The sequence below is a fragment of the Poromitra crassiceps genome (assembly GCF_964638095.1).
Source record: "Poromitra crassiceps genome assembly, contig: HAP1_SCAFFOLD_494, whole genome shotgun sequence".
Taxonomy (NCBI): domain Eukaryota; kingdom Metazoa; phylum Chordata; class Actinopteri; order Beryciformes; family Melamphaidae; genus Poromitra; species Poromitra crassiceps.
The window spans coordinates 65,009-82,295 of NW_028151914.1; the positions used below are offsets into that span (position 1 = coordinate 65,009).

Sequence of the window (17,287 nt, forward strand, 5' to 3'; positions counted from 1 at the left end):
TCCTTGTTATCATGTAATGTTGTCATATTGAAGCCACGCCCCTCACATCATGATGACTGATATCAGACCGGCTGATAGAAGTTTCTGGAGTTTACATCAGATTGTGTCGAGCTGTTCGGCCAATCACTCAGCAGCAGCCCATGGGTCAGCTGACGGTGACTCATCTCTGCCCTGTGATCACATGACTCACCATCACATGAAGGGTGTTTGTTTCTGCTCCAAACTGCTGAGTCATGCTGCCTCACAGTCTCAAAGTTAAGACAGCAAAGCATCGAAATAACTCAATACAAGCAGAACACCTCTCTCCTGTTTTTAGACTGAATGGTGTCACACAATCTGCATGTTCTACCAAGTGAGCTAAATGTTCAGTTCCAAGTCAAAGCCACACACGAGATCTCACAGGCAAACAGCATAGGGCTGGGCTATATGGGCAAAATCAAACGTCACAATATTTTTGACCAACTAGGCCAAAATCGATATAGATATTGTAACAATATTGTAGGGCCCCCTGACTGTTGGTGCTTTCGCAAAATACTTTAGCACACAAGATGTTTTGATAAATAAGCATCAGTAATGTGTATACAATCAAGTGGGTAAAGGCACATATTAGAACAGCTAGAACAGTCTGGTAAATTCAGAAAATGACATCATTGCACTGTAATGCAGCCTAAAACAATACAATACCAGAATCGGATTTACTGCCAGGTAGACTTACACAGACAATCAGAATCAGAAAACTTTATTGATCAAAAATAAATATATAATAATAATCAAGCAAACAAATCAAAATTAGAGAAAACTTTGTAAGCTGCTATGTTCCCCGCATACGCATCAGATGACAACTTTTAATGGATCAGAAAGAAAAATCTATCAGTTACAGTTGAAAAGCATTTAAACATGAGGCACAATAAATGTTTCCTCCCACAGAACATGTTTTGTATTTCTTCTCTAGAAAGAACAGTAGAGACAAATCCAACAAATACAGACGCTTTGTGAACTCAAGAAAACTGTCTTGTAATAACACTGAACTGAACCAGAGAGATGTTGCAAAAAAAAAAAAAAAATTAAATAATCAACATTTGAACTCAGAAGAGCAACTTCTTCTCCGGTCGTTGACAAAACTCGCCGACCATTTCCACCGTGTCAGCAGCTGCCCAAACCTTTAAACAGAGGGGCGCTCGGCTGGCCGCGGACATTTGAACATTTGAAAAGGAGTCCAGTGGAGTTGAGCTCAGATGTAGATGGGGTGGTCCTGAGTGCAGTGGAGTTGAGCTCAGATGTAGATGGGGTGGTCCTGATTCCAGTGGAGTTGAGCTCAGATGTAGATGGGGTGGTCCTGATTCCAGTGGAGTTGAGCTCAGATGTAGATGGGGTGGTCCTGAGTGCAGTGGAGTTGAGCTCAGATGTAGATGGGGTGGTCCTGAGTGCAGTGCAGTTGAGCTCAGATGTAGATGGGGTGGTCCTGATTCCAGTGGAGTTGAGCTCAGATGTAGATGGGGTGGTCCTGAGTGCAGTGGAGTTGAGCTCAGATGTAGATGGGGTGGTACTGATTCCAGTGGAGTTGAGCTCAGATGTAGATGGGGTGGTCCTGAGTCCAGCGGAGTTGAGCTCAGATGTAGATGGGGTGGTACTGGCGGGGCGTGAGTTTTTTGCGGCAGGTCGGACAGGTGTGTGACCGGGCCAGAGAGTCTCTGATGCACTGGCTGCAGAAGAGGTGCCCACATTTAGTAGAAACCACCAGCCTGCCGGTGTCCATGATCTGAGGACAGACAGGAGGACGACACGTCACACATCTGCTATGCTAACCCCATACAACACATGTGCTATGCTAACCCCATACAACACATGTGCTATGCTAACCCCATACAACACATGTGCTATGCTAACCCCATACAACACATCTGCTATGTTAACTCCATACAACACATCTGCTATGCTAACCCCATACAACACATGTGCTATGCTAACCCCATACAACACATGTGCTATGCTAACACCATACAACACATGTGCTATGCTAACCCCATACAACACATGTGCTATGATAACCCCATACAACACATGTGCTATGCTAACCCCATACAACACATCTGCTATGCTAACTCCATACAACACATCTGCTATGCTAACCCCATACAACACATGTGCTATGCTAACCCCATACAACACATGTGCTATGCTAACCCCATACAACACATGTGCTATGCTAACCCCATACAACACATCTGCTATGCTAACACCATACAACACATGTGCTATGCTAACACCATACAACACATGTGCTATGCTAACCCCATACAACACATCTCCTAACCCCATACAACACATCTGCTATGCTAACCCCATACAACACATCTGCTAACCCCATACAACACATCTGCTATGCTAACCCCATACAACACATGTGCTATGGTAACCCCATACAACACATCTGCTATGCTAACCCCATACAACACATGTGCTATGCTAACCCCATACAACACATCTGCTATGTTAACTCCATACAACACATCTGCTATGCTAACCCCATACAACACATGTGCTATGCTAACCCCATACAACACATGTGCTATGCTAACCCCATACAACACATGTGATATGATAACCCCATACAACACATCTGCTATGATAACCCCATACAACACATGTGCTATGCTAACCCCATACAACACATCTGCTAACCCCATACAACACATCTGCTATGCTAACCCCATACAACACATCTGCTATGCTAACCCCATACAACACATCTGCTAACCCCATACAACACATCTGCTATGCTAACCCCATACAGAGAGAGGTCTTTGAGAATTATGTTCAGTTGGGCAAGTTGTAATTGTTCTTTCATGTCAGCTACAGCTAGTATTGGCTTTTTCGAAAAATGCAAAAACCACCTTCAAATCTGTTTGTGAAATTTTGGATTTCTTATTTTATTTTGCAGTTAACTTTTTCTAATATGATACTTCAAAATGTGCATAAAAATATGTTTATGGAACAAATAAAACTACTACATTTTTAAAGCTCGATTTCTAGGGTGGAGAGTCTAGTCTAGAGTAACTACCTTTTCTAGGGGTGCACCGATCGATCGGCACGCAATCTGTATCGGCCGATTTTGACCTCAAATATGTGATCTGCTGATTGCAGTTATTACTTTATTGTCGCGATTGCATAGCCGATCATGCTGCACGTGAGAAACATGAGGCAGCCCATTTTCATGTCTTCAATGTCTATCGTTTAACTTTCATATTGTGCTCTAACGTTTATATCATTGTGTTGCAAAGCACACGCTTTGCTTTCGTCAGTGTACTCACCTCCACACACCACACCAGACTGTCAACACACTGCCGGAAACCTCGCGAAAAAAAGTTGTGGCCATTTTTGTATATGAAGCCTTTATTTTTTGACCGAAAAATGTGAAAGAGTTTTTTTTCCTCAAAGTCCTCAGTGGGTTGCGTAGGCTGTCAATAAATTCATCCCAGGTACACAGAACATGTGTGTTGACAACACCAAGTTAAGAAATACACTTACAAAACCTTTCCAAATGATTTATAGCCATTTTCTATTACAAAAAAGCACTCGTTTTTTGAATTTTCTCCATTATTTTCATCTTTACTTTGTTAGTAAGCAATTATATCCTGAAATATGACATCAGCCAATCTGTCATTCTTTTCAGCAGATATTATAGTCATTCCACACTAAAGATTATTAAAATCAACCCAAAATCAATGGATCTGTGGTGATTTTATTACCTTTAGCCTATGCTCGAAATTCCTGGAGACATGTTTTTAGTTTTAACAAAACCCTGTACCCCAAAGACAATACTTGTAACACAAGAAATTCAAAACAACAAAATGATTTTAATCACAAAATGTACACTGGATGACAAGCCAAGAAAACAATTATTGTTATACAGCTTTGGATAGATTGTGACCAGTATCTAGAAAACATTAAATTAAACATTAGCTGAACAAAATTATTGAACACAACACTTAAAAAAAAGAAAGAAAAAAGACTGGCAACAAGGTCTATAATATAACAAAATTACCTTTGCAATGAACAAAATAACTCAATCACTGTCACTGTCTTCAAGTGTGAGTTCAATACTTGAACATTTGTTGGGGTCCCCAGTGCAGAGACATGCGATGACACACTTGACATTGGCTCTCACACAAGAGCATCCTCGGGCACACATGCTTTTCTTGCAGTGACAGTATTTGGTGTGTTTGAATTCTGCAGGTTTTGCCTCCTTCAGCATCATGGTTGCCATCAGCTTACCACTGACAAGCTCTCTGCTGAAGTCAGTGGCAACAGGGTAGGTTGGTTGAGACATGTGTGCTCGCTTGCTTACTGTACAGCCAACTGATGCAGGGCTCGGCGAAGGTGTAACTGGAACGAAGGCATCTTCGGTAGGTGGAAGGCAACGCATGTCTCCTTTGATATTGCCAAAGAGATGGGCTCGCAGTGCATCCAAATTACCACTGAAGTCACTCCTCTCATTCAGTGACACCATGTACCGCCTAGCCGCTGTCACAACATCTTTAACATCCAGGCTTTCCCCAGGGTTACCGTATCTGCACAGGGGCAGAAGGTCTTCCAGGTGATCAACGGCAGTTTTGTAGGCGTGCTTTTTTCCTCTTCTGTAGAGATAGCTCACTGTGTCACATCCAGTCAGTAGGTGCTGAGGAGCATGGAGGAAAGATCTGCAGCTTGAACATCATTGTTAACAGGGCGTTTGCGATTGCAGGAGCAGGTAGATATCCATCTTCTTTACCCACAGCTCCTGCAGGCCATCCATGTGTGCAATGTAGTATATGCACATCATAATCAAGTCTGTGTCAGTAGCCACCACTACAGCCCGTTTGTGGTGCAGATTTTGTAATGAGTATGCAATGTGGGCAAACATTCTGGTATCTGCCTCCTCATGCTTCTCACAGGATAGTTCTGGAAGCTCAACCTGACAATCTGCTTTTAACAGAACAGTGCGACCAGGATCACGGAAAATTACATGGATGGCCTGCAGGAGCTGTGGGTAAAGAAGATGCAATCGCAGACGCCCTGGCAGTGAACTATGATGTTCAAGCTGCAGATCTTTCCTCCATGCTCCTCAGCACCTAGTGCTCCGTAGTACAAGTATCACGTGTGAAATTCTTGTGCTGTAGGCTCTGTTACAACATAGTGCAAATAACAGTATAACAGTGCAAAAACAGGGCATATAGATGCAGTAAAACAAGAGAACAACAAGCAATAACAGTAAACTTTTCCTTTTCTTTTCTAGCGTAGACGCCTTAAAACATAATTAAACATTCTGTTTGCACAGGTGCAAATAACAGGCATAATTATCATATGTAATGGTAGCAGCTGCCACATGATTGTTTATTTGTGTGTGTTAAGGAGTCTCGTGGCCTGCGGGAAGAAACTGTCCCTCAGGCAATTTGTTCGTGCTTTTGGGACCCTGTATCTCCTCCCTGAGGGTAACAGGGAGAACAGGCTGTTGTGGGGGTGGTATGTGTCCTTGATTATCTTCAGGGACCTCCTGAGGCACCGCTGATTGTACAGTTCCTGCAGTTCTGGTAGCTCACATCCTGTTACTTGCTGGGCCGCGCGCCTCACTCTTCTTAGCGCCCTGCAGTCCATGGTGGTACAGTTCCCGTACCAGGTGGTGAAGCAGCCAGTCAGCAGGCTTTCAATGGTGCCTCTGTAGAAGTCCCTGAGGATTTTTGGCCTTAGCACAAATTTCTTCAGGCGTCTGAGTCTGTGTAGTCGCTGTTAAGCCTTTTTGACAATGGTGTCGGTGTGGCTGGCCCATGTCATGTCCTGGTGGATGTTGTGTGCGCCCCCTTCCCCCCTCCTGTAGTTTACAATGATCTCCTTGGTCTTGGAGACATTTAGAGAGAGGTGGTTGTCCTGGCACCATTGTTCCAGGGCCCCCACCTCCTCTCTGTAGGGCGTCTCGTCGCTCCTGGAGATCAGCCCCACGACTGCTGTGTCGTCTGCAAACTTCACGATGGTGTTCGAGTTTGAGTCGCCACGCAGTCGTGGGTGTAGAGGTCGTACCAGAAGGGGCTGGAGACGCATCCCTGGGGTGCTCCTATGCTGATGGTCAGTGGGGAGGAGGTGAGGTTGCCCACTCTCACCACCTGGCGGCGGTCTGTCAGAAAGTCCAGGATCCAGTCACACATTGCTGTGTTTAGTCTCAGATCCTTGAGCTTGTGCTGTGACAGTGAGCTATCTCTACAGCTAGCTCTACAGAAGAGGAAAAAAGCACGCCTACAAAACTGCCGTTGATCACCTGGAAGACCTTCTGCCCCTGTGCAGATACGGTAACCCTGGGGAAAGCCTGGATGTTAAAGAAGATGTTGTGACAGCGGCTAGGTGGTACATGGTGTCACTGTATGAGAGGAGTGACTTCAGTGGTAATTTGGATGCACTGCGAGCCCATCTCTGCACTGGGGACCCCAACAAATGTTCAAGGAATGAACTCACACTTGAAGACAGTGACAGTGATTGAGTTATTTTGTTCATTGCAAAGGTAATTTTGTTATATTATAGACCTTGTTGCCAGTCTTTTTTCTTTCTTTTTTTAATGTGTTGTGTTCAATAATTTTGTTCAGCTAATGTTTAATTTAATGTTTTCTAGATACTGGTCACAATCTATCCAAATTAAGCTGTATAACAATAATTGTTTTGTTGGCTTGTCATCCAGTGTACATTTTGTGATTAAAATCATTTTGTTGTTTTCAATTTCAAGTATTGTCTTTGGGGTACAGGGTTTTGTTAAAACTAAAAACATGTCTCGAGGAATTTTGAGCATAAAGGTAATAAAATCACCACAGATCCATTGATTTTGGGTTGATTTCAATAATCTTTAGTGTGGAATGACTATAATATCTGCTGAAAAGAATGACACATTGGCTGATGTCATATTTCAGGATATAATTGCTTACTAACAAAGTAAAGATGAAAATAATGGAGAAAATTCAAAAAACGAGTGCTTTTTTGTAATAGAAAATGGCTATAAATCATTTGGAAAGGTTTTGTAAGTGTATTTCTTAACTTGGTGTTGTCAACACACATGTTCTGTGTACCTGGGATGAATTTATTGAGAGCCTACGCAACCCACTGAGGACTTTGAGGAAAAAAAACTTTCACATTTTTCGGTCAAAAAATAAAGGCTTCATATACAAAAATGGACACAACTTTTTTTCGCGAGGTTTCCGGCAGAGCAGACCTCTCATTCAGTGGACCTTAATGTCCAAATGAAGAGATAAAACACAAACAAAAAGTATAGCATGCCATGTCAGGTCCTCTCAAATTTTGGGTGACTGGATCCCTGACTACTACTTCTTCCCTACATTCTGTAAAACCCGATCGGTTCCTCCTCCTCCCTACTTATCAATCCTACATCTCCCACCACTTATAAAGCCTCAGCCAGGAATCACTAATGACATCACAATTGCTCAAGTGACATCACTGATGACATCATAATTCAGCGATGTATTACATCACTTTCGTCACAAATCATGACTGCCACTGCCACAGACAGCCCACTTAGGTCGCTTTCACATATAAGCTGGTGGACTCGGTGTGATTCGGGGGGGTGAAGTTGCAACATTGTTGCGATTTTCATTTGGTCTGGTTCACTTTCACACAGCAACTTGTCACAAGCAGCAAACTTTCTGAACAATGTCACATGGTGGAAACAGTCACTCGTCTATTGGATAGAATAGAGAAGGGAAATCTCTCCTCCTGAGCAGGCTTCTTGCCTGGCTGAGGGCTGACGACCTGAGGGCAACACCACCTGCGATATTGGGATTTCTGGTTTTACTTTGGTGTTACTATCAAATAAATATTTGACAAGAATGTGCCCAATATGAGCAGCAGAAGAGGCAGCGAGCTGTTGAACATTTCAATCTGCAGATGAGACGAGTAGCCTACATACCGAAGGAGAAAGCTGTTGAGAAACGATGTGTTGTTATAACGTACGTCATGCGGCGCGCAGGTACTGTAGTACACGTGTGTGCACCACAGTGTTTGTTTTACTCCCTTCTACGTTCTACTGTCTTCTACTCATGATGCACTGCATGAGTGCATCAGATGCAAGCGGACCAGAGTTCACTTGTTTGTTCCGCCCCAGAGTTCGTTTGCGCTTTCACACCACCCCAAACGAAGTGCACTATCCGAGGAAACAAACTGTGGCGCGTTTAAAGCGGACCAAACAGCTTATATGTGAAAGCGACCTTAGCCAATTTTAACTAATAGATCATGGATAGGATTAGGCGGTACAAAAGTTTTAGAATAGCCATTTTTAGCCGTGGTCTCGGTTAGCCGTGGTCTCAGTCTCGGTTTTTGAGGATTAACAGCTTGTAGATAGAATATTAACAGGTTATAGTTATAATAGGTTAGCAGGATTTCTCAGTACTCACCTCAGTGTAAAGGTCCATACACACCGGACAGCTGATCGCCCCTGGTGTCGCCCTGGAAAACACTCTCTAGTTAATAGTAGTGAAATCGACTGTTTTGTTTTTAGATTATTTTTGGGGGCATTTGCTTTTATCAGACAGGGCAGTTAGGCACACAGGGAAGGTGTTTATTAGACAGGGCAGTTAGGCACACAGGGAAGGTGTTTATTAGACAGGGCAGTTAGGCACACAGGGAAGGTGTTTATCAGACAGGGCAGTTAGGCACACAGGGAAGGTGTTTATCAGACAGGGCAGTTAGGCACACAGGGAAGGTGTTTATCAGACAGGACAGTAGGCACACAGGGAAGGTGTTTATCAGACAGGGCAGTTAGGCACACAGGGAAGGTGTTTATTAGACAGGACAGTAGGCACACAGGGAAGGTGTTTATTAGACAGGACAGTTAGGCACACAGGGAAGGGGTGTATTAGACAGGACAGTTAGGCACACAGGGAAGGTGTTTATCAGACAGGACAGTTAGGCACACAGGGAAGGTGTTTATCAGACAGGACAGTTAGGCACACAGGGAAGGTGTTTATCAGACAGGACAGTTAGGCACACAGGGAAGGTGTTTATCAGACAGGACAGTTAGGCACACAGGGAAGGTGTTTATCAGACAGGACAGTTAGGCACACAGGGAAGGTGTTTATCAGACAGGACAGTTAGGCACACAGGGAAGGTGTTTATCAGACAGGACAGTTAGGCACACAGGGAAGGTGTTTATTAGACAGGACAGTTAGGCACACAGGGAAGGTGTTTATTAGACAGGGCAGTTAGGCACACAGGGAAGGTGTTTATTAGACAGGACAGTTAGGCACACAGGGAAGGTGTTTATCAGACAGGGCAGTTAGGCACACAGGGAAGGTGTTTATTAGACAGGGCAGTTAGGCACACAGGGAAGGTGGGGAGAGAGAGGGGATGACATGCGGCAAAGGAACTCAGGTCAGATTCGAAACCCGCATCGGCCGTGCGAAGGACAGAGCCTCCGTGGTACACATGCTACCAGGTGAGGCACTGAACTCTACTGCTAGCCGGCACTAAACATGATATTCAGCCCTACTAGATGCCAGCAAACCACTACTATATATCTAGCGAGACAGCCAAGCGATGCTGTTCTGAGCAGGCAAGGAAGCCACGCCCCCTCTGTGTGTTGTGAAACGCGAGGCTAGTCGCCCAGCCCCTAGTTTTTCCCAAAACTTTCTTTTTAAAAATGAAAAAAAAACTTTGTGACCCAATTCACAATAGGCCTCGTCTAAATGAATGTTGCCGACCATTTTTACTGCCATTTCTGCATCACCATCTTGAATAGGTAAACCAGCCATTTCGAAGAGATATACGTTTGATAAATAATAATTTTGTTTATGCGTTATTGAAAACATACATTTAATAAATGAGCCCAATAAATGCATTTAGGCGGCATTAACAGACTCAAATGTTTTCCTCTAATCAGTAAAAACTAATAAAGTAAAACTCATTTTAAATAAAAGACTGTAGAAGAAATTCTGTACATTAGGCAACCCAAATAAAATCTCCTGCGACCCACCTGTGGGTCCCGACCCAGTATTTGGGAAACACTGCCATAGACTAGGGCATTCACGACTAGTGAATTTTACTAGTCGACTAGTCGTCTTTTTTTTTTTTTTTTTTTTATCTTTAACTCATTGAGTGCCAATGACGACTATAGTCGTCAATTCAAATAGTAACGTAGAGTGCAATTGCGTTTTTTGACGGTGGGACGTGGATCAAAGCCTGATACATCTCCTCTAAAAGTATGGGAGCTATTGAAGGTGTATAACCTATTTTACAGACCCATTAGGTGGCGACAGTGCTCTCCAGATTTGAGAAAGGTGAGGAAAAACAGCAGAAAAAGCCGTGATGAAACCATTCTCATGAGAATGGTTTGGCTTTTCGGTGTCGCGCTGGGAGCCGGCGCACAACGGCGGGGCGCCCCGAAAATAGACTCTGGGTGCAGCACACTTTGAAACGCGCAGCAGAAAGCCCAGAAAGCCGAGAATCGGACGCAGCTTCATCCCAGCTCACAACCGAAACCCCAGAAACGAGCGAGCCCGATCCAGACTCCCCCGACGAGCGGCCGCCATCCGCAGGCAGCAGAGACTCGCCTGACACACGCAGCAGAGCGAGCAGAGCCACCAGAGACACACCCACGGAGGAGGAGTTTGCAGTTGAGGGGGGTGGGGGTGCTGTTATATTTTAGGAAATTACTGTTCAGATGTTTCAGGTCAGAAAGTGATTTGCTTGAAATGCTTCATTTCACAAAAGGCTCAATATCTCAGCTTCTAATTTGAAACGTCTGTTTTTGGTGAAAACATCCTATCTTCTCCGGCTGATAACTAAAGAACGGAAAATGATATCAATAAACTATTTTTTGCTGATGATACAATAGAGTCTCATCGTTCTTTGTGCGTGTTCGGTGTTTACATAGTAATATGACACAATATTCTGTGGGCCTCGAGAAATCACTGAAATCGCTCTGAAACGGCTGGCACTGGGAGCATCCGTTTTCCAAAAGTGGCTGGCACTCAATGAGTTAAGAAAGAACATGAGGTATTTACATGACATACATGGACTATCATATCCCATATCCCCCACAAAGAACATCAAAACACAACAAAACAAAACAAGAGAACTGCATAAGATACACAATAATCCAAGAACAAACAAGACTATTGGACAAACAACCAAACAAAAACAATGCATTCAGCTCCTATCCTGATAAGCCTAATGACACTGGGGTAAAAAGTTCTTAAAGTCAAACTCTGTATGTGGTTGCCATATTTTGGGGATGTCTAAGAATCTGCCTTTGCTCTTGTAGTAAATGTTATCCAACGTATGGTAGCTTGAGAGTTCATTCCACCTGTGAACTACAGCTGGGGGATTGGATGCTTTCCAATTTAAAGCTATGCATTTCCTAGCTGCCAACAGGGTAAGATCTATGCATTTACTTTGAATGCATTGTTTTTGTTTGGTTTTGTCCAATAGTCTTGTTTGTTCTTGGATTATTGTGTATCTTATGCAGTTTTCTTGTTTTGTTGTGTTTTGATGTTCTTTGTGGGGGATATGATAGTCCATGTATGTCGTGTCAATACCTCATGTTCTTTCTTATATAAAAAAAAAAAAAAAAACGACTAGTCGACTACTAAGCACAGTGTCGACTAGTGGTTTTACTAGTCGACTAGTCTGTGAATGCCCTACCATAGACTGTATTTGTTTTGTGTCTGATGCTGCTGCTCTAGTACGACATCTAGTGGGCTAAAAAGAATCGCACATATGAGTTGACTCTACTGACACATGAGTGAAGAACACAGGCATGGAGAGTGCAGAGTGGTGTTCAAGCTGTGGTACCTGGCCTGACTACTGGCCTCCAGTGAAGACATGGCCGCAGTGTTGAAGACAGCGGGGAACTCCTCCTCTTCATCACTGCTCACAAGATAACTCTCTCTGCTCTGAGCACCTGAAGGAGGAGCGTTGACTTTAGCAACAGAGATGGAGAGCAAGAGATTCAGGACAGGAAGAGACGATGAGATTAATGTCGGTGAGACGGCACCCATGCAACGTGCAGCCTGTGGTTCAAACTGGGTTTCTCCACATTTAAAGTCGAACTGAACCTGTTCGTCACGTGCATAATGAGTCCGTTTCAGACTGAAAACATAGTTTGTCTAAGATGACAGGTTGAGAGGTGGGTCATAGTATCATGTCGATGATTTGATTTGACAATTGTGGGGACTGGATTGTAGGGGTGGGACAAAATATCGATACCCACGTTATCGCGATATTTCCACCCGCGATACGTTATCGATACACTGGCGCCAAGTATCGATATGTTTATTATTATTTTTTTTTTATTATTATTATTTTTTTTTTTTTTTTTTTTCCAAGTTGACTTTATTTATGTTTGTAGTTGAAACAAAAACATAACTACTGTAGGCTACATGAATGGAAATGTTTGATCATTAATATCTACTTTTAGAAATTATATAGGTAGGTAGGTAGGTTATAGCCTATAGGTTTTCTTGTTTTAATAGTAATAATAAAAAGACTTAATGTGTAACTTTTCCTCCGTGGTATCGAAAATGGTATGAGTGAGTGAGTGAACTCAGAGAGTTCATGTCAATTCTGCTAATAAATGCATAATACATGATTTTTTGCCTTCAGAGGTATTTTTTTCACTTGTTACACAGGTATCGTGATGTATCGTCTTCCAATATATCGCAGTATCGCAGTATCGCAGTATCGTGATATATCGTTATCGAGGGCCAAGTATCGTGACGATATCGTATCGTGAGCTACTCAGCGATTCCCACCCCTACTGGATTGGGCTTTGGCCAATCCTGGCGTGTTCCGCCTCCAAATCGAGTGGGATTTATGGCTCATTTCCACCACATATAACAGCACAGTACAGCTCCACTCTATCTGGTATTACTCGGCTCTACTTGATAGAGACTCTGTTTCCATAGCAAGTTTACTTGCCTCCGCCCACACCAGCTGGTCGATAGCGACCGCATATCTGCCCTCCGCCCATAGCCGAAGTAGGCTATAAGTATAACGTTAAATTGAAATCAATACACGGAACTTTTAAACTGATTATGAAATACTGGTGCCCCTAAATGACCTACAGTGTACATGGGCAAATGTGACAATCGGCTAGGAGAATGGATATCACTTTGTTGTTACTCAAACTCACATGCATGCACTGCGCGGGGACGGGAGAGGCGCTACGAGGAGAACCCCAGCGGCAGCTCAACAGGCAAGACCGCGGCTTCGCCTGCGGCCTAGCGGAGGCAACTACAAAGGGCTTCCCGAGGAGCGCATGTTAAAGCTGAGCAAGGAGATCGATTTTATTTCACCAGCGCCAAAGGCAGCAACACAAAAGACTGATGGAAATAACATAACAGAAGAGAAGGTAAGCTAACTAAACTGGTATCCAGCATTGACAGTAGATGCCTACAGTAAACACGATTCTGCCTGACCAATCAGTCGTCTGCAGTGTTTTCACGTCACCATATAGTACCGGGTCCACAGCCCTAGAACCTCAACAGAGCAGGGACCAAAAGCAGCACGACTCAACCCCGATCAACCCGGGTTGTCCACGTTTTTGATCGGTGGAATGAGACAAAAAAGCGAGACGAGCTGTGCGGGGCCGCGTTGATACCAGCGGTGGAATTGGGCCATTAGTGTGTTGTGGCGCTCCGCTCGGGAAGAGCCTGGTGACGCGAGGTTAGTGGCTGAGTGGAGCTCAGCGAGCCGCAGGCAGCCAGCTGCCTTCGTGTTGCGGAGAGTGCAGCACGTCGGCCTGGAATCTCCGAAGTGCAACCCCTGACAACCAAGCTCTCGGATGCGCGCGCCATTATCGCTGCTGTAATGATACGATATCCCTGGAATGCGCGTTTTAACGAGCCAGTTACATTTCTTTGCATTCTTAGACATTATAGTTTTTGTTTTTTGTTCATGTTTCTAACAATTGGCCAAGTTAGTAGTTAGTTTATGGGATAGGAATTCTGCCAGATGACAGGCACTAGGCGCCATTTTCTACTTCATTTGGAAGAGAAAAGTATCCTGAAATGAAGATTTGATTGACAGCTGCATGTCGTGATATGATTGGTTGAAATGGGGTAGAAATTTGATAGTACTAGGTGACGTCAGCAAACTGTACATTACTATTATCAATGAAATCTTGAAAAATGAACTTTTGATGTGAAAAAGTGTGAAAAACTAAAGAAATTAGATTGTTGTGATTTTCTTTGCATACATTATTAAATAGGTGCACTGCATACCCAGGTATTTGAACTAAAAGAAAAGAAAAGTCATTTTTGGGTTCAGCTCGACTTTAAAGACCCTGGAAACAGAAATCCACAAAAACCTTCTAACCGTGTAATTTAGGGTCTTATGTGAGTAATTATAAGCCTCAAAAGGTTTGAGACATTAGTTTCAACCCAAATCCTAAATATCGCCATTTCATTATTTACAATTTTTCTGGAGGCAGGTTTGAATTGGGCGGTGCTGAACTGCTTTAAACTCCCCGCCTGTTGACGTCACTAGGCGGAGCCAATCAGTAGCTTGCAGGTGTCCGTTCAACAAAACCTTTGTGCCCCCGCAGACGGTCCTCACCACCAGGGAGACACATTGCATTTCTTTAAATGTGTGTTTCAAAAGTCTGTACATGAAACACATTATGCTCATGTTTTTGTATATCTGCTGTGGGCTATTTAAGATTGATTTTACATTTATAAAACAGTCAGACGAGTCTCTGAGCGAGCCCATTCCACTTTCACTTTCTCTGAGCGGGTCTCAGCAAAGCCAGAGAGACCGTGAGAGAAATGGAACGTACGCTACACTGACCCGGGTTTTGCGGTCTTCCTCGCTCGTGATTCAGCATTTTTCACGGCATTTTGGGCGGTGTCACGATACACTCAGTTCACGATACGATACACGATATTGGGTTCACGATAACGATACAATATTTTATTTTTTTGCAATCGATTTGTAAGTTGAGGGGGCATCCTCCACACTAATTTGAGTAATTTCACCATTTTCATCCTCCGTGTCTGTAACGTCCCTCGTCTGTTCAAACAAAGCAATGAAAAGGAGAGCGAGCATGCAATCAGATGCAGATCAGTGCCACCATGTTCAGCTTCTTTTTCTCGCGATATGAGATTTCATCTCAACGATACATATTGTCACGTTTTGATATCGCGATATATTGTGGGACGATATATTGTGACATCCCTACATCCTATAATATGAGACGACACATCTCTCTCTGTGCTGTGCATGCTGCTGCGCTGCGGAAGGGCTCTAAACTCGTGGGGGCTATTTTACAATTGTCTGTGTGAGACTGTTGCCTAAAGTCTAAAGACAGCCATGGCAGCTCTCTGTCTCTCTCCCCCTCTCTCACACACGCGTACGCTACCGTCGCCTATCACAATCCAGACATGTCGAGAGAGAGAGAGAGAGAGAGATAGAGAGAGAGAGAGAGAACGTGGGGTGGCAGACTAAAGGCCGTTCCACACTGGTGCGGATTTTCGCGCGAATATTCGGCACGGAGATTTGCAACAAAATGTTTGAATGAGTTGCAATTGAACCTTGCACACCGAGGCGGAACATTCGTGCGGGGGTTTATTTTTCCGGACGGACTTTGACTTCCGTGGATTTTCGGATGCGGCAAGATACGTTTGATCAATGAAATCCTTTATTTACAACTGACGTCACATGGTGTGATGGTGTGAATCAGATTGGCTATATAATTACACAGTATGGAGCTGTGCTGCTGTTTGGCATGGTGATGATTCAATTTGTGTTCATAGCCTACTGTCATCCCCAAAAGAGCCTCAAATTGCTCAACTCCCATTCTGAAATACTGCCTGAAGCGACTGTGATACAGGCGCAGCTCCTGGACCAGCTGATGAAACTCGCCATGTTCTGTGCGCCTCTCTAAAATTGGGTGAACCCAGAACCTTCTTTTCCTCTTTCTCGTTTGTTTTCTCAGCAAAATGAGGAGCAGGTCGTCATCACTGCTACTACTACTGCTTGACTCCATCGTGGTCTCTGCTCACTGTTTTTCCGCAGATGCAAAATGAATCTGGGAATGCAAATAATTCGCACCCGGACCTGTGTGTATAGTTTGCAATGCGGAAAATCTGCACGAAATTTCGCATCGCATTTCGCAACGCATTCTGCACCGCACCAGTGTGAAACGGCCTTAAGACATCACAGTGAGTGTGGTGTGTGTGAGAGCGTCTGTGCGCTCCGCTCCTCCTCCTCTTTGTCTCACTCTGCTGTGTAAAATTAAGCGAGTAATACAACTTATTGAATTTAATTATTGAAACGGCTCGGAGCTATTCATAAAACAAAAAGCCCGGCCCAGCCCGTATTGGCCCCGGGGCGCGAGGCGAGGGTACCTCCACCACACCTCTCCCCCAACACCACACCTGCGATTTAGGAGCTGGTTCAATGGACACGCCCAGACAATCCACCAGGGAGCATGAGGAGATCATTCTGCTAGTTTCTCCATGACTTTCAAACCTAAATTGATCAACTTTGCAACGTTCACCATCGTTCAAATTTGGCTGTTGGCTTATTAACATATCGTCGCTGTCGTTCCAGGACCTCGAATGTCCCTTTTTTCACCTTTTTACTTTTTGTCATAAATCAGTGCCATTGGTCACCCTTCACGTCTCTGTGTGGTTTTTAACAAATGCAACCAATGGAAAAGCATTAACACGAGCTTGTGAGTAAATCTCGTAATGCCATTCGCCCTCAATCTGTCAGTCAAACCTCAAAATTAGTCCCCTACCTCCGTCTGTACCCCCCCATGCAGGACAATAAACCCGGAAAAGTCACACGGCAGACGTGCTGTGTATTTCTCATATCGTTTTGACTTATCCTGGCTTCCTCTGGCGTGAATAGATCAATCAAATGTTTTCCAGTTATTCCTAGGCTGCAAACTTGTTTTAACATGCAAATCGGAGTGTTTTCTGACGAGAATAAAGTAACGTTAACGCTACGTTATGTCAGACTGTTCTCATCCCATGCAAAAGCCCCCGCCTCGGCCATGAGCCGTGCATGAGCATACGACTCTCTCCCGCTTGACTGGCCGGGAGAAAGTGCTTCCAAGTCGGACTGATAATATAAACAACATCATTTGAGCTTATCCAGGTAAGATATTAATGAAGTAATGACACATTCAGCGGGAAACTAACTATAATTAAGACATGTGCCAACTTTGACGACGTTTGGTTCAGTATTTTAACACATTGAGTGCCAAGGACGTCTGTGGACGTCCTAAAAAAAAGTAACGAGGAGTGCCAAGAAC

The 17,287-nt window shown here is 43.9% G+C and overlaps 1 protein-coding gene across 1 annotated transcript in view; it reads right to left on the reverse strand.

Annotated features, from left to right (window-relative positions):
- Positions 1–1,068: 1,068 nt before the first annotated feature.
- The window catches only part of LOC310771283 (E3 ubiquitin-protein ligase RNF4-like), a 28,254-nt gene continuing 12,035 nt past the window's right edge, over positions 1,069–17,287 (reverse strand). Inside the window, exons 5-7 of the mRNA XM_083663932.1 lie at positions 11,821–12,083; positions 8,424–8,475; positions 1,069–1,759 (exon numbers count right to left, since the gene is read on the reverse strand). Of these exons, the coding sequence (XP_083520058.1) occupies positions 1,610–1,759; positions 8,424–8,475; positions 11,821–12,083 (465 nt within the window). The 3' untranslated portion in view covers positions 1,069–1,609. The remainder of the gene's footprint in view (positions 1,760–8,423; positions 8,476–11,820; positions 12,084–17,287) is intronic.